This window comes from Quercus lobata, chromosome 9 (genome assembly GCF_001633185.2).
Source record: "Quercus lobata isolate SW786 chromosome 9, ValleyOak3.0 Primary Assembly, whole genome shotgun sequence".
NCBI classification, from domain to species: domain Eukaryota; kingdom Viridiplantae; phylum Streptophyta; class Magnoliopsida; order Fagales; family Fagaceae; genus Quercus; species Quercus lobata.
This window is the reverse complement of record NC_044912.1, coordinates 47,369,435-47,393,537: the sequence shown is the minus strand read 5'-3', so window position 1 is coordinate 47,393,537 and position 24,103 is coordinate 47,369,435. Positions and strand designations below refer to the sequence as shown.

At 34.8% G+C, this 24,103-nt stretch overlaps 3 protein-coding genes across 3 annotated transcripts; 2 read left to right on the top strand and 1 right to left on the bottom strand.

Annotated features, from left to right (window-relative positions):
- The first annotated feature begins 2,584 nt into the window (after positions 1-2,584).
- On the top strand, positions 2,585-8,146 carry LOC115960535 (protein FAR1-RELATED SEQUENCE 5-like). The gene is made up of 3 exons (XM_031079468.1): positions 2,585-2,767; positions 6,744-7,165; positions 7,807-8,146. Coding segments are annotated over exons 1-3 (627 nt in total). The 5' UTR covers positions 2,585-2,766; the 3' UTR covers positions 8,011-8,146.
- Positions 8,147-10,656: 2,510 nt separating this feature from the next.
- Positions 10,657-17,902, top strand: LOC115959176 (protein FAR1-RELATED SEQUENCE 8-like). Its single transcript, XM_031077489.1, has 3 exons — positions 10,657-10,920; positions 13,589-14,189; positions 17,387-17,902. Exons 2-3 carry the CDS (start codon positions 13,635-13,637, stop codon positions 17,597-17,599), a joined length of 768 nt encoding a protein of 255 aa, XP_030933349.1. The 5' UTR covers positions 10,657-10,920; positions 13,589-13,634; the 3' UTR covers positions 17,600-17,902.
- Positions 17,903-19,216: 1,314 nt separating this feature from the next.
- On the bottom strand, positions 19,217-23,863 carry LOC115962141 (uncharacterized CRM domain-containing protein At3g25440, chloroplastic-like). Its single transcript, XM_031081028.1, has 4 exons — positions 23,668-23,863; positions 22,882-23,203; positions 20,859-21,266; positions 19,217-19,836 (listed from the first exon to the last, which is right to left on the bottom strand). The coding sequence occupies exons 1-4, from the start codon at positions 23,790-23,792 to the stop codon at positions 19,300-19,302; spliced, it is 1,392 nt and encodes a 463-aa protein (XP_030936888.1). The 5' UTR covers positions 23,793-23,863; the 3' UTR covers positions 19,217-19,299.
- Between the last annotated feature and the right edge of the window lie 240 nt (positions 23,864-24,103).

Genomic DNA, 24,103 nt, shown 5'->3' with positions numbered 1-24,103 from the left:
CATATGTGAGAGTGCCTTTTCCGTAACACTCAAGCCCAAGGATCCCGGGCCGAATAGTTGTAGTTTGGTGGACCGGGCTTTGATTCACTGCAGCTAACGGGCTGTTTAAGAATCAAGTAGTGCACAGGGCATGCTTCCTACAATACATATAAACTGACAAGCAAAGATATTTGTATTGAACAACAAATCAAAACAGCAAAGTAAATGCAGAGAACAAAATAATAAAAGCACAAAGTAACGTTTAGGGATCCTTAAATCAGTGGAAAGTATTTCATTGAATTTTTCTTTATTACGATTACAATATGCTCACTAAGATGTGATACAAGGTTCAAGCAAGCTCAAAAATTACAGTCTTAAATGGTTATTCTAACATTTAAAACTTGCAAAGTTTGATTCTTTTTTAATCCGAGTATGTGCTATAGTGGCTTTTTCTAAGATACCGGGAAGTAATTCTACTAGTTTTCTCTGAGTTTTCTCCTCTTGACAGAATTTTATCAATGGTTCTCCCCTTTCTAATTTCTTTGTCCCTCTTCGCAAACCTTCCCCCCTTTTTATAGTGATATTCTGGAGTCCCAGGGGAACCATTGGTTCCCCTGTTTTGTCCTCTAGTCAACAAAGCAAGTATTGTGCCCATCGCTCAGCAGGTTCCGTTTCCCCCTTCTTCATCCTTTCCTTCCTTTTAGTTTTGGTTTCTTTGAAAGTCTATGGTTGATTACCTATTTCCGAACATGCTAAGGTCATGCCTTTCTCGATCCCACTTTTGGCAATTCTTCTTCTTTATCTTTTTTCTCAGACTAGCGGAATCTCATTCTACCGGTTTGAAAGTCTTCCGCTGCTATTCCCTTTTCTATACTTCTTCATTTTGATTCCCCGAGGCGTTTCCCACTTGCGCCATGAGAGGTCGCTGATTCTTTCCTCTTTTCTTGCTAGGTCGTTTGGCGCTTGAGAAGGACGTGGCTTCTCCTCTGTTTCTTGTGTTTCTTTTTTGTCATTTTCTTTCGAACTGTCTTAATCTTTTGTTGACCGTGCTTACACGCCTAGGAGGATCCGAGCCTTTTGGTCATCTCTGAGGATCCCGGCTTAGCTTTCTTCTTCAATCCTTTGACATGGGCTTCTTTTCCTTTTCTTTCTTCTTTTCTCATAAGCTTCTGGGCTTCCCTTTTTTCCTTCTTGATGCTTTTTTGGGCTTCAAGCCTCTTGGGCTTATTTCTTCTCTTTTTTTTTTCCTGTGGCCCCCTTGCGCTTATTTCTTTGGGCTTGGGTACTGTGATTTTTTAGACCTCAACAGTATATAATTTGATACCATAAATAAAACTACCAAAATGTTTTTAACCTAAATCCCGAATATGTAATAACCAATTCAGCCTTATTAATTAAGGTTTTTTTTTTTTTTTTTTTAATACAAGATAGAAATTATACTCTAACTTAATCTATGTGTATATATGTGTGAATCTCCTTCCTGGAGACTTGAACCCCAGCCTTTGCCTCCCACACCCCACAAGCACTTATACTTGTGGAGTGACCATCGTACCAAGGGTGTGCGGTGGTAGGTTTTTTTTTTTTAAATAAATTATGAAAACATTATTGTTAAGGTTGCCAACTACTAAACACAATCACTATATCCTTCAATCACTAACTAGACTGAAGGTCTAAAGAGAGAAGATTAGCCATGGTAAGGATTTTGTATGAAAAAATCATTGTCAAAGTTGCTAACTACTAAATGCAATGAGAGCTAATAGGTGACAGTTTTGATGAAAGAAAATTAGAGCATATATGGTCTCCTTCAATTACTAAGCAAGACTATATATCTAAAAAGAGAAGATGAGTCATGGGTAGGGTTTTTGTATGGAAAAATTATAGTCAAGATTGCCAACGACGAAATGCAACAGGAGATCTTAGGTGATTGTTTAGACGAAAGAAAGTCAAAGCATACACTATCTCCTTCAATTACTAGGCAAGACTAAATCTCTTAAAAGAGAAGACGAGTGATTGATAGGGTTTTTGTATGTGTGTGTATATATATATATTTATAAAAATTTAAATCAAGGTTGTCAACAACGAAACACAATTGGAGATCCTAATTCCTAGGCGACTATTTTGATGGAAAAAAGAAAAAAAGAAAAAAAAAAGCATACACTATCTCCTTCAATTACTAAGTAAGAATGAAGGCCTAAAAAGAGAGGACCAGTCATGAATCAAAATGGAAATAATGAGTTTATTATTCTAAAAGGAGTTTGACCTTACTTGACCCGCCATTTTAATATGCTGATTTTCCAACATGAATAGACATGTTTTTCACATACTCAAACACACACACATTTGTTCCTCTCTCTTTTTTTTTCTTTTTTTTTTTTTTTGGGGTTTAAATCCATTTTTTGAGGCTATTTTTATTTATTTATTTTCACTCAATGGATTAAAATAACAGCAACCTAAAATTTAGAGACATCAACCAAAAAAAAAAAAAAAAAATTCTTTTTAATTTATTTTAAAGAAGCAAATCGAGAATCCAATCACAAAGCCCACATGACTATGAGCCGAACACCCAACTGACCCAAGTCCTCGTTTGCCAAAGAGTCTCTCTCTCTCTCTGTGTCACATGACACCCAAGACTCCTTTCCACGTTTTTTCTCAAAACCCAAACACACTCTTCTCTTTTCTATAATCTATTGCTTCAGTTTTTGAAACCCAATTCTCAATTCTCAATTCTCCGTAGTCCATGAAAGCCAAACCTCACTTCTCCCACTCCGTACCATCGCGCACACATACAGTAAGTCTTTTTCTTTTTTTCATTTTTAGTTCTTTTTTATTTTTTATTTTTTTTTTTATATCTCTGTAATTATGAGCTAATTTTTTCTGCTCTGTTTGGTTGAAGAGAAAATGTGTGGGAATTTGATATATGCAGTTCTTTTTAATTTGTTGAAACTTTGTTCAGACTTTCCGAAAAATCAACATGTTGAAAACTGTACTATTTGATTATTGTCTGTGGTTTTTTTTTTTTTTTTTTTTTTTTTTTTGAAAAAACAATACAAAGTATATGAATGGGCCCATTTTGTCTTATTCTATTTGTATTAATTTTTGTGGGTTTATAATTCTGATAAGGTAGGGAAAGCTTGTTATGATCACTTCCGTGAACTCTTTTTTGCTAATTATGTTTCTTTACACCTTGAATTATTATTAGTATTTTCATACCCAATAAAAAATTTTGATTTTTTTTTATAGTAAGTATAGTAATTTTTTAGGGAAAAACTTGGGTTCAGTTGCTTAGATGCTATTCAACCATATGGTTTGTATTGACCAATGTAGTAAAAGTAATGTTAAATTTTTAAAGTACAATTAAATTAAACTGTGTGATTCATTGGTCAATGCAACCGGCGAGTAATGTTAAAGACACAACAGGTGGGTTGGCAAGCTTTTACTAGTTCTTGTTTGAACTCACCACTGACATCACTTTTTTACCTACCAATATTAACTTGCCACCTTAACAATTGTGAAATTTTTTGTGGCTCTGGACTTATTGGCAACCATATGGTTGAATTTAATTGGAGAACCTAGGGTATAGTATGTAGGTTTTGAACGCGCAACTTCACTTTCTACCTATTCTCATAGGAGGAAGAAGTGCAGTTTGAGCCGGCGTTCATTGGAGAATGGGGGAGTAAGTAGTATAAAAGATGTGACAGGACATTCTTTGAAGAAATTATACTTTTGAATTTTAGTTGAGCAATAGAATCTAAATAAAGAGTCACAAAGAACATTTCCTTAAGCTTGGAACTTGTCAAATATAGAGCTTAGGAAGATGGATTTGAGAGAGTCTCCATTAAGTTATACGTAATTAAAAGTATGATGATTTCTTTCCTGCCAAATCATCAGCATAAATGAGAACTGCCCTCCAAATCATACCACTCTTGTGACGAACAAAATCCCTTTCCACCCCGAGTCCAGGAAAAAAAAATCTCCTTAGCAATGTAACAAAAGAAATTTAAACTAATCTCTAAAAAAAATTAATCATGACCCCCAATTTTTCTTAGAAATACATTGTAATGATAAACCAGAAAGACTCAATTACCCGTAGATAACTTGAGCTGTGGTGCCTATATGCGTAGCCTATTTCTTTAGTTTATGTCTTGCCAATTAAATCTACAGTCTAACTGTTTTTATAGCACAAGAATTTCATTTAGAAAAAAAAATTGCATTCTAATACACAATGACTTGGATTACTCATGAAATTACTAAAATGGGGGGGGGGGGGGATTTATAAATGCCTAAGTTATCACCAAGGCATTCATGGTCCTTGAGTTGTGAACTCAGGTGGGTCCAAGTGGGGTAGTACTTTTTTTTGGTAAGTTTACACACGCACCTAGTGGACTCTGAGCCCAAAGCCTTGCCCTCCACCCTTGAGCTGTAGCTCATTGGCAGTATGTTGTAACTTTCCTTGGTAAAAGTTGTAGACAAAGCCTTCTTCTAATCAAAAGCCATAGTATGCATAATCAGACCAAATCGGACAATCCAGTACACTTGTTTTAACATCAAGTAGATTTTGCTTTGGGTGCCTTTGCCTAAGTAGGCCAACCATAGGTCTAGTAAGTGAATGTGCCCTAAGGAGACTTGAATCTATTCTATTTCTTCAATTTCATAAACATTTTTAAATGAAAATTTCCTGGGGCACACAATATGTTGAAATAAGTCAAATGACACTGTTCTGACCTAAAGTTTAAGAGGAGTAGTGAAAATTCAATAAACTGGAAGTTTTTTAAACTAAGAAGATAGCATTCTTACTTTTTTTATTATTTATTATTATAAACAAGAAGATAAAATTCTTATATGCATACTATCATGGGTTTAGTGGGCAGCTAGCTAACCTGTGCAGCCATTTTGTCCCAACAAGGGTTGCAAGCAAACTAATGGGTATTTTATTGGTAACAATGCACCCATGTGACTTACTCAAAGCTATATTGGTGCAAAACATGCACTTGGTAGAAATATGGCTATTTTTGTTTTAATAGTATGAACAGTTTATAATACAGCTAAACCCAAAGTTTTGGGACTCAAGCTTTTTTGTTGTCGTCACAGTTATCATACAATGAGGTGGGAAGAGAAGTAACTTCAAAACTAGCTGGCACTACTAAGCTAGTTCAACATTATACTAATTAGTCACCATCCCACAAAATAGCATTCTAACTAGAATCCTTACTGATGAGATGGTATATCAATATGCTTGGGTGACAGTAATCCCATAAGTTAAAAAACAGCCTTAATCCTAGAACTAATTATAAAAATGTTACATAAGCCAAGAAATATTGCAAGACAAATGGCCATAGGCAAAGTCACATACCCTGGACAAGCTTGTTTGTGACATCCTTCGCATTGTATTATGTGACTCTCTTGTCGTGGCCTTCATCACTTCTTTCAACGTAGTGATTTTTGTTCTACCATCTTGAACTCTAGAGCCTTGAGAAGGTAGGTAGGTGATATTAACAAGTTTCTCCTACTTGCTTATGTCCTCATGAGCTGAAGGGCCCCAAGTCCAAGTTTCAATTCCCCAGGTTGCTGCAAGACCCACAAAACTTAGATCGACACTCCCTGGATAATGTGGGTGTTCAAATATAGCATTGGAACAGCATCATCTGCCTCATGAAGTTTAGTGACTTTAGTCCCATTACCAAGTGATGGTTGTCTATCTCAGTGATTGAATCTCCACTCTCCCTTCCATCTTCAAAGTTAAGTGGACATCCTTAATCTCCAAAGTTCAACCCAAGTGGACTTCCTTAATGATACTTTGGAATGGCTTAGCTTTAGAGTTTAGAATCTATGGTCTGAATCTAAATCTCGTCAATTGAGATTCGCAAACACAAGCACTTTGATTCCCTTAGACTAGAGACTCTTTAAGTTGCACCTGTGTCCAGAAGGGGTAGAAATTCAACTTCTCTTCCTCTAGGAAAGACTTCCAAGTTCCTTGGCCCTTCATGACTCTGGCTTGTCATCTTTGGCCTTCTTCAACTTCTTTACTGGAATCGACCATCTCAATACCCTTAACTTGATAGTCTCTCACTGTCTGACAATTCACTTTCCTTTCATTTGATCACCTTGTTCACTCTTACACAAGTTGGATTCACAGATAGGTGATCACCATTTTTAAATGTGTAGTTAAGTAGACATTACTAGTTTAACAGGTAGTTTGATCATTACTTTCCTTCTAGATATATATTTGATTTGTACCTTAAAAATGCGGTCCTATCTCAAAGGAGGTCAAAGGTGTTTTGATGAGTTGGTATATTTATGTACTAAAAACTATGTTATCAAGCTTGAAACACTTCTCAAGTTCCTTTATTATTGTGCACTACTTCTTTGCAACTGTGGTAAAGCTTGAAAAATGACCTGTGATACACATACCATGTGGTTGAGAAAGCTTCGCATCATAATTGCCTGTTTGACTGCAATGCCATTCTAATAATTTTCTTAGTAAGTTTGAATGTAAAAGAAAAACTCTTGATTGATAAGCTTTAATTTAAAACTTTTGAAAGCAAAAGATTCAAACAGAATTTGATTGGACATACTTATATAAAATAAAAAACAGAATTTTGATTGGACAATAAAGGAAATGGCTCTACTCTTTTTATTGTCATTATTATTTTCCAAATTCTGGCTGGATAACGCCATTACTCAAAAATATGAAATGAGTTGTATTATCTTCAGTTGATGTATCTCACCAACATAAATGATGATATCTACATGGATTTTTGTGGCAGTGGATTTGGAGAAAGAAGTTGAGGTAATAAACAGCTCTCTTGAAGTTAACACAGGTTCATTCGAAGAAGGTGCAGTTCTTGAACCTTATGTGGGTATGGAATTTGATTCTGAAGATGCTGCAAGAAAATTCTATGTTGAGTATGCTAGACGGGTAGGATTTATTGTGAGAATAATGCAACGCCGCCGTTCTGGGATTGATGGGAGAACACTTGCCCGTCGACTTGGATGTAATAAACAAGGTTTCTCTCCTAATCATAGGGGGACAATTGGACCAGAGAAAAAACCACGACCTAGTGCACGTGAAGGATGCAAGGCTACTATTTTGGTGAAGATGGAAAAGTCTGGGAAATGGGTTGTTTCAAGATTTGAAAAAGAGCATAACCATCCTCTGGTTGTTACTGCCAATGGATTTAGCACATCGGTAAGTTTACCTGACTTAAGTAATTGTTAAGGCTGATTAACTTCACACTTGTTCATTATTTCTTAGCTTAATTCTTTTAATCGTTGAGTTTCTTGCTTGAGCTTTTCCACATTTTGCGAGTTCATTCAAAATCTTAGTTCCATATCATTCATTTGTGTGACTGTTATTGAGTTGTTTCTGAACTTGATAAATTGATGTCAATTTTTGTTGTTATAAGTAGACCAGTTATGGCATATTCCGTCCCAAATTCCTCACTTCACACCGGTGGAATCCATGAGCTAGCTCATGGCACTTCCTCATCCTATAATAATGAACTGGAGAGTGAGATCATGTGTCAAGACTCAATGGGTGTTCATAGACTCCAGATGATAAACATATAATTTGTTTAAGATTCATTTTTATACTAGAGATTCAAGTGATAGCCCAACAGTAATGACATCCTTTGCAATGCTCCATGTCTGTTGTTCAAACTCCATCCCTTCTTCCCCCACCCATCATCTACCTATCCCCCCCCACACCCAAAAAAAAAAAAAAAAAAAAAAATACTATGTTGTGGATCAGTCTTATCTTTTTGGTTTCTTTCCTGTATAGTTTTTGATTCATTTCTGATTCAGCTAAGAAATATTTATCCATTCTGTCAGGGTGATAAGGATAAGAAAATTGAAGAACTTACAATGGAGTTGGAGCGTCAGGAGCAGCTGTGTGCTGCTTATCGAGAAAAACTACTCAGTTTTATGAATAATGTTGAAGATGAAACAGAAGAACTGTCCTCTAAAATCCAAGTTATAGTTGACAATGTGAGGAAAGTTGAATCGGAAGTGCAAAAACATTCCCGCCATAGATAGCCTTGGCATCTAAGTATATATTTGCTAGATTTGAGATTGTGTATAATCCATATTGAGTTTCATGAATCCTTCTGGTGTTCTCTAGGGCTTACTAGAATCAGTTTCTATTTAAGTCCAGATTGTATTCAACATTGTACCGGCTTTAAATTGTTTTGTTAGTATAAATGGAAGTTCAATAATTGTTCTCTCTCTCTCTCTCTCTCTCTCTCAACGTAATTTCAGGATATCTCTCGTTCTTGTTTTTTCTTCTCTGGCTACATTGCTAACTGTACTAATAAAATTTCCAGAGAGTATAGATCCTAAAGAGCCAGAATTGATTCTTGCTTTTGAAACAGTCTATATTTTAAATTCAAAATTAGAAGAAGATAAGTACATACGTAACATACCTCACTAGTCACTACCATATGACATGTTGAAATTATTTACAAAAAACTTTTATTGAAAACAATTATATTTTCATAGAATATGAAATCGATATATATATATATATATATATATTATTTCTAACTTTGATTCTCAGTTTAGAAAAATAAAACCATTGTTTTTCAATGGTTCTGAGTTTTTATTTTACTTGGGTTTTTTGAAAGGTGAAAAATTATCAAACCTCCAAGGATAGCACAATTGGACGGGGAATGCATTTCCTGAAGTAGAGTTTATTTTGACAAATTGAGTAATATTACTAACACAATATTTTACTCAACAAATTTCACAATTATTAAATTAATAGATTATTTTTTATTTTATATACGTTCACTATTGACATCTTTTTATTATCTGCTATTAACAAGTTGTCACCTTGACACTTGTGAAATTTGTTATGAAATATGTTTATTGTGATTTTAGACTTATGTGGCTAGAAATTATATTTTCTCCAAAAAAAACTTAATTATAAAAGAAATATATTTTTTTAATAAATAAGAAAAACCACCGAACAAGCCCATATGATAATAAACAACCAAACAGGCCTCAAAGACATAGAATCATAGATGGGCCCAATTCCTTTTATTCTTTGGGGGATGAAATAAAACCAATTATTTCTGCTTTAAATGATACACTTCGGCCTTACAAATAATGTTTGTTCAAAAAGCTTTTAATAATATCGAAGTTAATACCGACCTTAAAGCTTTCTCATTAGCTTTAGGTAAAAAATTATATTTTTAATCTCAAAAAGTAACTTAATTTACTTTACAACCAATTTAGCAATACACATTAACATTCCACCTTTTTTTTAGGCAAAATTAACATTCCACTTTTCATTGTGCAATACAACATAATATAGAAATCTAAAATAATAATTTTCTATATTATTATTATTATTATTATTTTTGGTTAAAAGGAAACTTATATTAAAAACTAAGAATTACAAAGTCTAGGGTAGGCCACACCCCAAGCATCAGCCAATAGTTGGTACAAAACAAAGGGAGGGGGGGTGAGAATACAAAAGGAAATTTTCTCTAATGGAGCAACCTTCTTTAGCAAGTAGATCAGCACAATGGTTTCCTTCGCAATAGGTGTGGCACACAAGCACTTCCTTAAAAGGTTTGGATGAGCAATCTGCAATCAGAGATTAAGGCATTGCAAGGATGGTTAGCCATGATGTTGTTTTGGGCAGTGACAAAGTCAGTGACTACTTTGGCATCAAGCTCAATGTAGAGTTTCTTAATGTTTAGATTTTTAGCTAAAGTGAGACCGTCTCTTAAACCCCAAAATTCAGCAGCAAGGGAGTGGGTGAAGCCAATGTTTCTAGAGAATCCTCCAATCCAGCTGCCTCAATGGTCCCTAATAAGCCCAAAAATTTGCCAAGGAGCAGGTGCCCAATCTCCAACCAGTGCCAAGAGTGCAAATGTGGTCAGCCTTGAGCATACCAGTCCAAGTTGTAGATATATTTTTAGAGGCTGAATGGTTGGGTGGGTATTTAAGTGACAAAGTTTTGGCCCAAATGTCCATTGAGTTTTTTCGAAGAGCCCACACTCTTTTAGCAAGAGGGGCTAAATTTCTTGCATAGGCTTTTCTGATTCCTAGCCCACCAAGGAATTTTGGGCTTGTCACTGTGCTCCAATTTTTGAGGTGGATTTTTTTGCAAGCTTCAGTATCACCCCAAAGGAAGTTTCTATTGATTTTATCAATTTCCTTGCAGACTTGTTAGGGCAGAAGGGTGCTTTGCATGATGTAGGTGGGTATGGCGGAAGTGATGGAGTTGATAAGAGTAATATTACTGCTTATTACAAGCTTAGAATTGGTAGTAATAGAAGGTTGAACCAAAATTAAACTTGCTTATTAAAATCAATTCATTTCTCTCCTAAAGTTTCTAATTATGGAGGGAAATAGAATTTAACATTTGAGTAAAACGTAATAGAAATAAATAACAATGTTATTTTAATCACATTATTTTTTTTATATTAAAGTTCTAAACAAAAGATATATAACATTTTAAATTTTTAAGGTTTTTTTTTTTTTTTTTTTTTTTAACTTTAACCTCCATCTTTTACTGTTTTACACCAACTATTAATTGCTATAAAAATAAAAAAATAAAAAAATTTCAAATTTTCACTGCTTTCTTAAAAGTAAGTAGTATATTTTTAATTTTTTTATCAGGTGTTAAATTACTATTTTTTGTGTCTCATCAAAAGAACAATATTTTTGTTCTCTTCTTTCTATCTAAAGTCTAAACCCGCTTCGTTTGGTTTCCATGAAAACGTGGGAAAATAAAAAAGATTGAAAATTTGAAACTTTGAGTCTTGGGGCTGAAACCATCTTGAATTAAAATAAGATAAAAACTCTAACCAGAGCAATCCGAAATTGCTTTATTAAGAGTTTGGGTGAGAGGAGGGTTCTGATTTCTAGTGATTTTACCTTGATTTTCTCAGCCACATTTATTCAAACACCATGCTCTGAGAAAACCCATGTCAGGTATGGACCCAAGTTCTTATCTTTAAAGTTTCAATATGTATGGTTGTTGGGTTTTGCTAATTACTGTGTAAATTTGAAATTTTTTGGCTTTGTAAAAACTATAGGCTGATAGTTTGTGTCGCAAAATTTGATTTTGCTACACCCATCTGCATTGTAATTGTAAAAGCTATTGTTCAATCTCTCAAATTCACAATTTTGATATATAAATGTTTCCCACCCTGCAGTTCTTCAGTAATTGTTTCAGTTTTAAGAGGATTTTTACCATCTTACTAACAACTAATAATGGATTAGGAAGTTGCATTTCATTTTTTTTTTTCGTTTCTTGTTGCTACTCAACTAATGACTTGTTTGATTTGTTTGTTCTCTTTATAAGTGAAGAATTGTTGCATTATGTCGGGTTGTAGGTGTAATTCAAGTTGGCTTGCTTCTATATAATATTTGTTTCTTGATTTAATTTTTTTATTGGAAAGTCACACATGCACCTCACGGGTGATCTTACCTTCCATCCTTTATTAGGGAGGAGGAAATGTCATTTGAGCTAGAGCTCCTTGGCTTAATTAGGTTGTACTCATGCTCTTAAATCTGGATTGCTTGTTTTACTTAAAACCTTGTCATTGTTCGTCATTCTCTTTTGAAAGAACTCAAGTCTGTCGTGACAGAACCATGGAATGTTGCAGAAACTTGGGATGATTTCTACCTATTAAAAAAGTCATTGTTGTATTAATAAGAAAAATATAAAAAGTTTCTTATTTTGACATTTAAATAATGAAATTTTTATGCAATCAATACCATTTTTCTTGCTCGATTTTTTATTTGAAGAAAAGAGCTTTTCACATAAACTAACTGTTCACTTTCTGAATATTTTTGACTACTTATAGTAGAAATTGTATTAATATTCATAATATTAACATTAATTAATACAATATGAATATTTGTATTCGCAGAAGCATACATGCATATGCATGTGTGTTCGGGAAATCAAGCGCTCATGTATACACCATCATCCACCTTGCGTGCACAAAACATGCATTCAGGGTTACACTTACACCCTTACTTCTGTAACTACTAAAAGTTTGAATGAAGGCATGCGTGGTTTCTAGAAGTGAAAGTGAGACTTAAATGAACGTGACACGGGACATATTTAGAGAGTCTATCTACATTTGCTTGTGGTGGGCTTTTGGTTTGGAAAAGTTATGATCTCATGGTTAGTTATGGCAAGGGAAAGGCTTTAGGGTTTGAAAAGATTCAATTTTTGGTGGCTGACAGAGCTGGGAATTGAGGAATAAAAAAGAAAAAGAAAAAGATTAGGATTATAGTTTTAGGGTTCTCTCAAGGGGTTATTTGATGGCCATTTGATTGAGAAAGTATGTAAGTTTTTAGGCATGTAAGGAGAAGGGCTTGATTTGGGTTTGTAAAGAATGAAAGATAGAAAGTTTTTTGTTGTTTAAGGGCTGTATAAACAGTAATGGAGTGCCAAATAATAACAAGAGAAAACACTCATCATTCCATGGTCTCTGAATTTGAGTACATTGAGCACATATATATATAAGGACTTTTTCTTGTACTAGTAGCATTGGAAATCCTAATTGGACTTGTAAACTAATGACTCAATAAAATCTAAATGAACACGAACTTGGACTTGAAGAAAATAAACCAAGACACTTCAAATCTCATAAAAAATTCCAAACCTGACTCAGTTACCTAATATCGTTGTGATTAATTTGGATAGGAGTATTTTTAACCATTAATGACTGTTAGTGTTTAGTCAAGAAAGGTGCATGCACAAGAATTATTGTTGCCAGGAATGTAAGCTTTCTAAATCTTTTTTTTACTTTATAAGAGTAAACTAAGAGCCTGATATTTTGCATTTAATAAATAGATGTGCTCTGTGCTACTGTATTGTTCACCTATGGGCTGAAGTTGTGTTTGGCTATATGACAATTTAGTTCCACAAAACTTTGCAATTGCTACAATTTGATTGCCTAGAATTCAGAGTAAAAATGAATCGTTGACCCACCCACTAGGGTAACATCTGGCATTCTCATGATAGCAAGGTGCTCTCCTTTATTTTGAATACCCCCCAATCTGATGTTATGGAACCTGTATAATCCAAAATTCTGGTAATAGATACCGGGGCTTTGCAATATTTGATTGATTGCAATTCTGTATATTCCATTTACTTTAGAAGCTACCAAGGAATTCATTAGAGGAATGTTTCCAATGGAAACTGAGCATGGTTTAAAAATGCCGAATCTCATAGTAAGGGTTAGAGAAGGGTAATCACTCATTCTTGAAACCAGCATTCTTAAGACCAAAGAGACAGGAGGAAAGAGGAGGAGGGGGGGGGGGGGGGGGGGGGGAATGTAGCAGTTGATGTTTGTGTACTAATTGTGATAAGGCTACCACTGAGAAAATTGTGATTTCTTCTAATAATCATTTTCTTATCTGCCTTGAGAATGATGCCTTTATTCTGTTTCACCATGGTTTACCAAATGCAGAATGCCTCGTGTTTTGTTTTTCTGTTCTCATTAACTATGTTCTTGTGGCATCTTTGGTTTTTAATTTTACGCTAAGTTGTCCAATCTTTGTGAAGATATTAGAAATAGAGTTTCTCAGCAAAAAAAGATATTAGAAATAGTGTTGATTTAATATGACCTTCTGCCTGCAGCTTCATAATGGACTGGAAGCCTGTCTAAATCTGTTCTGGGAGGATAATGGAAAGCCCATCTAATCAAGCTTTTGATTCAGATGAGAGTGAAAAATGTTTGCAAATTGAAAGCTTCGTTGAGCATGAATTTGCTGATTATGATCTTTCAAAGGATGTTGATGCTTGTATAGGTGAAATTGATAAGATAGTAGAACAACCAAATGAAAGTTTTCCGTTAATAGGCAATGTGTTAGAACCATACATAGGCATGGAGTTCAAGTCAAGAGATGATGCTCGAGAATTTTATATTGCTTATGGTAGGCGTATTGGGTTTACGGTACGAATTCATCATAATCGGCGCTCACGAATGAATAACATGGTTATTGGTCAAGATTTTGTTTGTTCAAAAGAAGGTTTTCGTGAAAAGAAGTATGTGTACAGGAAAGATAGAGTTCTTCCTTCACCTCCTCTCACCAGAGAAGGTTGTCCTGCAATGCTGAGGCTAGCTTTAAGGGATGGAGAAAAGTGGATTGTTACCAAATTTATACAAGAACACAATCATACATTATTATCTCCGAGTAAAGTTCCATGGAGAGGATCTGGGAAAAGTATGATAAGTGAGGTATGCTTTTTTTGAAATTCTCTATGATATGATAGGTATTGTTGCTTATTGTGATGTCAATTTGAATTTTTCAGTTGTACGGAGTTAATTGGTTATGACAATTTTTTTGTTACTGGTGGCAACCTGCTTGGCTCAAGCCAGATTGCTTTAGCCTGTTAAGAACAGGATAATACAGTTGCAAACTTGTCTCAAGACCTCATGCACTGGTCTTGGTTTTCAAGTTAAACCCACAGCTCTGTGGAGCTGTTCAACATACTTTATGCTGGGCTTTGGTTTTGTTAGCCCTTTTGGGCTTTTGAAGTGTTGGATGATGTGATATATGTCAACTTATATGCTTTGTTATGTTATTTCTATTGATCCCACTTGCTCAAAATGCACCATGAACCATAGCATGTAGTCATGTACAGCATAATACAATTTCATATTTTTTGCACACACACACACACATATGAACCCATTGAACTTACCCATCACCTCTTATTATAAATAATTCGATTAACAGGAAATCTCACACAAAACTTACAAGAAAAGATTCTAACACATACAATGGAAGGTAAAAAAAAAAACCATAGTGACAAAAATCGTGAACAACTTATGCTTTCTATGTCTTATTTTCCATAGCATCTTGATTACATATATTTTTTTGGAATTGTGAATCCTCTTGTCTTTTATCTATCTATGTTATGTTTTGTTATGATTATGTCTTTAGTATTTTAAAAGCTCATGTGAGGCACGTGAATTTTAACAAATTGGATGTTAGGATTTCACTGTTCTATGTGAGATGGAGGATTAGGATTCTAGGATTATTAAAGAGTATTATAAATAGCATTATTTTGGTTCATTGTAGGAGCCTTTGAAGTTGATATTTGATTGTTCCAACATCAATCCTATTATCTTTTCTATGCTAAATCTTGTTTTTTTGTTGGACTTTTGTCTTAAACCCTTCTACACTAGATCTAAGTTCTCTTGTCTCCAGTTATGGCATATTTCTAATACAAAAGGTCCAAAATGCACATGTTTGTAATATAATATGCAGTCTAATTATTTTAATTACCCTGCCGCTTAAAATTTAAAAATATTTGACATTATTCTACAGTGTCTGTAGCTAACATTAATAAGATTTTTATCTTCTTCACCTTAAGAACATTAGGCATATTTTCAACCAAGCCATTTGATCCGTAATTGAGAGAAATTTTTTTTTTATTTCTTTAGTGAAAGGTTCTCACTTCTTTCAAGAATGGGTTATAACTATTTGTTTTCTACCAATTTAGATTTTAGCAATAGATTCCATGATAAATCAAGGTGGTTTCTGATATTTGGGACAATTTGGACCAGGCATCATTTGATTCGGTGAGCAGAGTTTTAATTTTGGATACATTTTTTTTAAATATAAAGATTTTTGGATGATATGTCTTCTTGGCCGTTGTATACCCTTCCATCTGTTGAACCATTTACAAGAGGTTGAAGTAACAAAAGATTTGGTAGTGGGAACAAGATTAAATCAATTTGTAGCTCTCAACTCACTGAGGAGACATGTAGCACTTGCAACGTTTTACCTTTTCCAACCTTTGATTAGATTTTTCTAGTACATGACTTGGGACAATTGATACAAAGAGATACAAAAATAAGGAGGTTATTAAGTAGTGCAATGCGTGGATTAAAACCGTTTCTGAAAAGGTAGTCGAGGCAACAAGCAAGCTCAGATGAAATATATCAGATTGCAAGTTTGAAGGTTTTAATTCCATGGTCGTAAAAAAACTGTTTATTGCTATAAAATTGATGGATGGCTTCCCAAAATATCAGAATTGGCTGGATGGAAGAAAATGTATTTATCAAAGGGTAGGAGATTTACTCTTCTTAAGAGTATGTTGTCTAGAATTCCGACAAATTTCCAGTTCTTGTTTACTATTCCTACTAATGTGACTAATAGGATAGAAAAGATCCAATGGAATTTCTTGTGGGGTGGGAGAGAAGGGGAATTTAAGTTCCAGTTGGTCAATTGGAACCTCATGTGTTCTCCAATAAATTTTGGTGGATTGGAAGTGAGGAAATTGAGCACCTTAATCATGCCTTATTGGATAAGTGGTTATGGAGGTCTCACGAGGAGCACAATATGGGTAGGAGTGGGGTGAATGGATGTCAGAGCTGTTAGAAGCCTCATGGGTGTAGTTTATGGAAGGGTATTAGAGCTAACTGGGTGTTGTTCTCTGTTTTTGTTTTTCATACTGGGGGATGGTACAAGGATCAGATTTTGGCATGATGTATGGTTTGATGATTGTCTCCACTAAAAGACATAATTTGGCACGGTTTGACAACACCAAAACATATGGACCTTACAGTTCCCGTAAAAATTTATATCCAGATTTACATTTGATTGTGGATAGTGGGGATTCACCTATTGTTCCCAATTTGTGATTTATATTCAGTTGAGGTGTGCTCTTATTATGAGCGTTTAAGAGGGACCATTAGTACTCAATTCCTTTGTGTTTGGAGAGGTAATGTGCCTAAGAAGGTGGATTTCTTTGTATGGGACATAAGCCTTGCGTAAAATTTGACAGTCGATAATCTAATTAAGCAGAATATTGTTCTGGTTAATTGGTATTGCATTTGTAAAGGTAGTTTTGAATCAGTGGATCATTTATTAATATATTGCCCATTTGCCCGTGATTGATCATTTGTGTTTTTGACTATTGGGATTTATTGGATGATGTCAAAGGATGTCATAGATGTTTACTTATGCTGGAGGGGATTGTATAGTTGGCATAAGAATAGTGTAATTTGGGATGCAATACCTCATTTTCTTATGCGCACTATTTGGAGAAAGTTGGATAATTTTACTTTCAAAGGCATGGAGCTATTTGTTGTTAAGATTGTCTATTTCTTGCACTTTTAGATTCAATGTTGTATTACGATTAGGAGTGCTACTACTTTAGTTTATTTCATGGATCTCTCTTCATTTTTTTTTTGCTGAGTCATTTGTTATTCTTTAGGAGTCTGTAATAGTATAATGTGAGCTTTCCTCATTGAATAAAATTCTTTTTTAGTTTCATTTATATATTTAAAAAATGGTGTTAAAGGTAGGATGGCTAATATTGCTTGCTTATGGGAAATACATTAGAAAGGTCAAATGCTTCCTATTCTAATGTAGTTCTCCTTAATCTATCTATATGTTTTTACCTTGCAGTTGTTACATGCAGGATGAGAAGGATCAAAGAATTCGAGAGCTGGCCATTGAACTTAGCAATGAGAGACAACGATGTAAACGTCGCTGTGCTGCTTACCAAGAACAGTTACATATGGTGTTGAAATATATTGAGGAGCACACTGACCACATGTCAAGAAGAGTTCAAGATATAGTTCAGAATGTAAGGGAACTTGAGGAGGAGGAGCAGCAGGACTCTGATTTATAATAGGATTTAGAACTTGAACATTTTTCTCTTTTTTGACTTCATTGGACCCTTGATATCACTAATTAACAGGAATTACTTTAGGCCATTCTGTGTAGGTTTGATGGACACTTATGAAGGATGAATGGTGTCCATTTATTGATGGTTCCTCTCTACTAACAGGAATCACGCTGCAAATTGCATGGAGAAATAATATATTGTGATCTATAACATTACTGCAGTTTGCTATTGATTGTATTCATGGAAAAGAATCTCGACTCTCAACTCTCGAAGTGCAATTTCCATGGTAGCCACTAAGTTACTCTACCTTTTTTCCCCTTACCTGATAAAAGTAGATAAGTTTGATTGAATCAAATCGGCTGCATCTTTCAATAGAGTACTTTCACAAAACAAGGACTGTCTCACAACCAAACACTGGCTAAAGTTAGCAGCCTGTATAGCCTTGCTTTCCAACATGTGATTCCTTCCAATTCCTAAAGCACTAATAAGATATATCTTATGTAGTTATGTATCTCATATATGTATTCTTGCTCTTATAGTGTGTGGATTTCATAATTGTGTGTGGCCTACACGCGCAGGAAGGGAGGATGCATATATCGTGCATGAGATATCTTCTTAATACCAATGTCTTTTACTGTAGTGCTGGAATACCCGCAATTTATGTGGAACAAATTGCTTTGACTGTTGTCTTTGTTTCTATTTCCTCTGCTTCTTTCACCATCTTTTCTCTCATAGACACAGCTATTATAGACTGACCATTTTATGTTGTATGATTGCTTCTACTCCTGTTCCATGAAGATCATGCAAAAAAATGCCCCATCCACATTGAGCTTATATTTTCCGTTTGGTGGTGTCCACTTGCTCCCCAGCCTATTGGCCTTTTCTTATGTGTTATGTCATCCATCTATTCTTTCAAATACTCGTGCACTTTTTTAGTTTTTTCTATCTTTTCTGGCTCTGCTTCTACCTTCACTTTAGAAGCTATTCTCTCTCTCTCTCTCCACACCCCCCCCCCCCCCCACTCCAAACACATATACTTCCAAGAGAAAAGTTCTTTCCTCCCATTCCTTGCCTTCCCAAAAGATGTCCAAATAAGGCAAAACTGAAGTGTAGGATATCTTGGTTTAAAGTTACAATGCTTATAGAGTACATGGGGGAGGACACTGCTATTAGGTAGGATGTCTATTTGGAAAGAGAAACTGAAGCACACCTTTCACTCAGTTGAAGGTACTACAAAAAAGGTAGCTAACATTTGAAGCTTCAAGGCTCTGCCTAGATAGAAGCACATGCTAAAGATATAAAGAACATGCTTTAAAAAATCATTGCTAAGCAAATATGTTCTTTTAGTTGTCTAAAAGCCAAATTACAGGCCCCTAAGAAATTTAAATAGCGTCTGAAGGTTGCAATGCTTCTCAGAGATCTAAGCACATTTTAAAATGCCTATTGAGTTCTAATTCAAGTTGCACCATTTTGTCTTGTAGAAATAAGATAATGTGTGAAGTCATAACTTGAAGATCTACTGGATGAGAGTATAACTTAGAGACAAAGAGAAAGACCTTGGCTGTGATCACCCATCCAAAGCAACAAAGAAAATTTCCCTTGCAACCAAACACTACTTCTAAAGGAAAGAAGAAGAAGATTAAATTAACATCTAATTAACCACATCGATACCAATCAGGCAATCATACATAATTTAAAACCCTCTATCGTCTCTTTTTCTTTAAGAGTGAAGCAGCACGCAGAAATATACGATCAACCTCATCAAAATTTGGTGAGTCAGAATCTTTCTCCCATGATTTGGCAGTTTTTGAGTCTGCAGATATTTGACGCAGGTGCTCCTCAAAATCTTCACATTCTCCATCACTTTCAACTGGGAATTTTTCAAACTTATCCAAATAAAGAGGTCGTTCCGCCTTATTCTCAGTCTCCGAATCAGATTCAGTCTCAAAAATATCTGATAGATCTTCAGAATCTGATGCCATACCTGTATCCATCATAGGATCATCCTCAGAGCATTCCTTGTTTCTATTCAATATTTCTTTCAGCTTATCGGAATTGTTCAATTGGAAGTTTGAACTGCTCTCGGGATCAATTCTTCCAATTTCAGTTCCTTCAATCTCTTGAATATTCTCAGGCACACTTTTAGCTTGTGCTTGGAGCAACTCAAGATCCTGTTCAAGTTTTGGAATATATTTTCTTACAGCTCGGAGGCCATCTCTATATTTGGATTTATCCAAAGCCTGCAGGTGAGTGAAGAGAGAAGAAAATGAAGTATGAGAACAAGCAATGATGTATGAAAGCCATTCATAGCAAAAAAATGTTGAAAGGCTTTATACTTAAGATATATGAAAATACTAGATTAGTAAGGTGCAGGCATGGGATTCAATCCACTTTGCATGTGGGATAAAGAAACTTATCAACAGTTATTGAAAAGAAAAGATGAAAAATGTGGGTAAAAAGCTATTCTATCATTCACACCCCCCCCTTTTGTGGGAAAAAAAAGAAAGAAAAAACCCTTTATGTCAGTGAAGAGAGACATTTGAACAAGGATATAATTAAGCATCAAAGAGTCCAAGGGCAGCTTTAAGCCCATTTCCAAATTTTAGATGCCTAAAACAGGCACTCCACATAACCAAGGGCAACCCATTTATGCATGTAGTTTTCTTGAGTGATAACTCGGGATCCAACCAAATAGAAGGCTTATGTGACAATGGAACATGCTCTGAATAATTACTGAACTTTAAAGGGCTTGATTATTAACCTTTCAGAAGAGTTCAAGCAATTTATTTTACAAGAGCATTTGGCAGCAAGAAATTGATCCAGACAATGTAAGAATACCGTTAGGGAATGATGACTTCAAAGACACAGATGGTTAGATGTTAGAATTAAGTTATTACAGTGGTTGTCATTTCCTATTCCTCTTCTTTAATATTGCAGAAAATTAAACACCTACCTTTTCTTCCCAACCCCCCCCCCCCCAACACACACACACACCCCTCCCCTTTCTTTTGGGAAAGAAAGCTACCACAGCAACCCACCCAGAACTATGTTGAAAAATAAAAAAAAGAAAAGATGTCCCAAACCCCAGAAAAGAGAGTCGATACAAGATTGGACAAGAAGGATGCTTTGACATCTGAACTGATTTTACATCTCTAACAGTTGATGCATTTACATCTCATATGTAATATAACAGTTGATGCATTTACATCTCTAACAGTTGATTTTACATCTAATATGTAATATAAAAGAAAGAGATCAGAACCTTCTTCCTGGAGAGAGTGATCCTGGGTGACATAATCTCTGTTGGCGGCTGAGAATAGTTCTTCCCCCTGTACATAATAATTGTGTTCTCTTCATGAATGTCAAGCACAATTCCTCCAGTCAATCTTGCCAGCTCAGCAGCAATCTCTCGGACCTCCTCTGGCGAAAATGTCTTGACCACCACCTGCAGAGTCTGGTGCTTTTTCCAATGCAGATGCATGTTCAAAATTACACCCTGGTAGATTCCCCGTCTTCCAACAGGCACGTAATTCTTGCATTTGAGACCCATCTTTAAAAAGAAAAAGTGTTCCTCTGGGGTCAATATCTCTGGATCATGAGTTGTTTCTGATGTCTCTTTAGGCTCAATCTTCTTAAGGCCATCAACAAATCTTTCCTCTTTCTGTCGAGCCTGGAAAAAGACCAAGCAAGCAATATAAATACATTTATAAAAAGAAGATAGAGAAAGACATAGAGTAATGAGTTTTAAGATCAGTAAGTCATTTATGATTGATGCAGCCTCAATAAGTGAAGATCAATACTGAATTTTCATATATGTTACTTGCAAATGTAGACAGAAGATCCCAAAAATCATGGAAAGACTATCTAGGTTAAACTAAGCAATTTAGTTTGTAAATTAGTGCAAGCTATTAATGTAAAGATACAAAAAAACTAAAGAATCTATGTACTTTGAAAATCAGATAAGTGTTTTAAATGTTCCAGGGTACTTCCAAGTAAGCTAACTGGGTTAATAGTTCATTTTGCTACAAAAATATAAATAATATTTTATCCTATAGCTCTGGCCTTGACTTGTTAATGAGTAAATTTGTGTTAAAAATATTTTAGAAATACTGTCTAACAGAAGTATAGTCCACTTTGAGCTTACAACATTAACTCCATTGCTAGAATTGTCTTCTGCAACACTCACTAATAAGACTTGAGACAAGTCTTTGGCACAAAGCAGATGGATACCTTTGACCAAAATATCAAGCTACCCATCCAAAAAAAAATCAAGGGAGATCCATAAGTATACAGCTGGTATACTCCATGCTGCCCATTGTAATGTTTGTCTACTTCAAACAATTGATCTTAATTATTAATAAAAATTATCAAAGAATCTTTCTTACTTATAAAAAAAAATGTATCAAAGAATACTCTAAAAGAGCAAATATAACATTATGAAGTCTAAACCTCTACAATCTCCATCATTCAAAATTGAAATCTTGTATAGATTCTACACAACAGCAGTAAAGAACTAAAACATGCTACTCAAACAAATGTAAGTCGGCCAAATAACGGACTCCACTATCTATATATCAGAGACATTTCCACCAAATGCAAGATACCCTTAGGTATCTCCCCATCCATCAGAATATCATATAATATAGAATAGCATAACTCATCCAAGCATAGCAACCTTCATAAATGTAATAGTTTAACCCAAAAAGCCAATTAGCTCCACTGAAACTCCTCCAGCCTCTAAGTTTAAAGTTATGACATGTTAGTACAACTCTAGCCATGTGCATATTAGGCTTGGAAAAAGTAAGATGACATGCAAGACCAACAGCTAGAAAGCAGTTAAGCAAGTGTTGGAGCATACATCCCAAAGTTTAAACTGTCAATGGTATGGATATTTTTTGCCTGTCTTTTTGATAAGCAAACCAAGCTACATAGTTTGTATAACATCAACACCCAAATACACTCTCATTCCAAAGAAAAGTGATCTAAAACTCAAAAATCACATTCAAAACTGCATATGTGGCTACTACTCCACAAAAATAAGACTCTATCAAACTTTTAAAAAATTGATATATGACATGTTACTAAGAAAATAAAGAAGTATCATCCTGTTAAGAGCATTTATCACCTGTTGAAAAAATTTAGGGAATTTGATAGGTTCTGTTGTCTATCATATTGGGTAACTTAAATCATTCTAATCCATGATATATTTACATAATAATAAAAAGAATAGGAAGCTCTTCTTTTGGACTATAAAAATGAGGGGACAAATAAAAAAATGGACTTACCTTACTCAATTTGTAAAGAATTTTTTCTTCTGCAGTCATTCTTTCATACTCTTTCTTCTTCTTCCACCTAAAAAACTTCAGCCACCTTACAACTGCTCTTTTACCCTTTAGCTTTTTTCTCTTCACTTTAGTATCAACAGTACCACCAACAATTGCGCTCTTCTCAGGCTGCTTCAGTGGTTCCAAAACTTTGTCAGCCGAACTTAAAAATGGGTCTGAATGAATCCATCGACGCCCCTCAATGGGAAAACTTTTAACATCGCAGAGGATCCGAGAAGCAGATTGCTCCTGACCCAGTACCTTGCATATAAAATCACCCATGCTATTGCAGTGTGAGGTAATCTTTAGGCACATTGTTTTCCAGTAAGAGCTAAGTAATATATGAATTACAAAACTCACCAAAAATGAGAAAACATAACTTCAACCTCTAATTAAATTCTCACACACACACACACACACACATATATTAGTTCAAAAATCTCGATATGAAATATTTATCTAAATTCTTTAACTCAAACATTCACTTTCAGTAACTGAAATGCTCTAGAGTCCTAAGTCTACAAAGAGACAGTAGCATACAAAGTCAAAATCTTTTTGAAACTGAAAGCCTCCCTTCTATTCATCCACTGAGTGAAGAAGAAGAAGATGATGAAAAACCCATTACAAAATTTGAGTTGTAAATGTAAAGATTGAATCTTTGGTGATTTGGGAGCTACCAAACAGAGCCAAAAAAAAACAGTTATTGAATGCAAAACTCTATGTTACAGTACAGAAAGAGAGAGATACCTGGTTTTGCGAAGTGGGTATTTGGAGAAGAAGAAGAAGGGAGTGAAGAAGAAAGCATTGGAGAATAGATTCTTGAAAGGATGAGACTTGGAGAGAGCCCCAGAAGCTAAAACCCTCACAAACATTTTTACTTCTCTTCTATTTTCCTCAGCACTGTAGTACCTTCCTAAACCCGAAAATTAAAATCGACTCCGCAATCCACATCCACAGCTTGTTTTTCTTTTTATTTTGCTTTTTCTTAAATAGCTGTGATTTTTTTTTTTTTTTTTGAGAAATAAATAGCTGTGTTAACGAAACTTGATTAAATTATTTTCACTAACTATCGAATTATTTTTAAAAAGGGGCTAAAATGTAAATTGTATTTTTAAAATTTGACCGAGAGTCTAAATTTTTTTTTAATTCAAGTTCATTTCAAGCCTCTAATTCTAGGTTCACT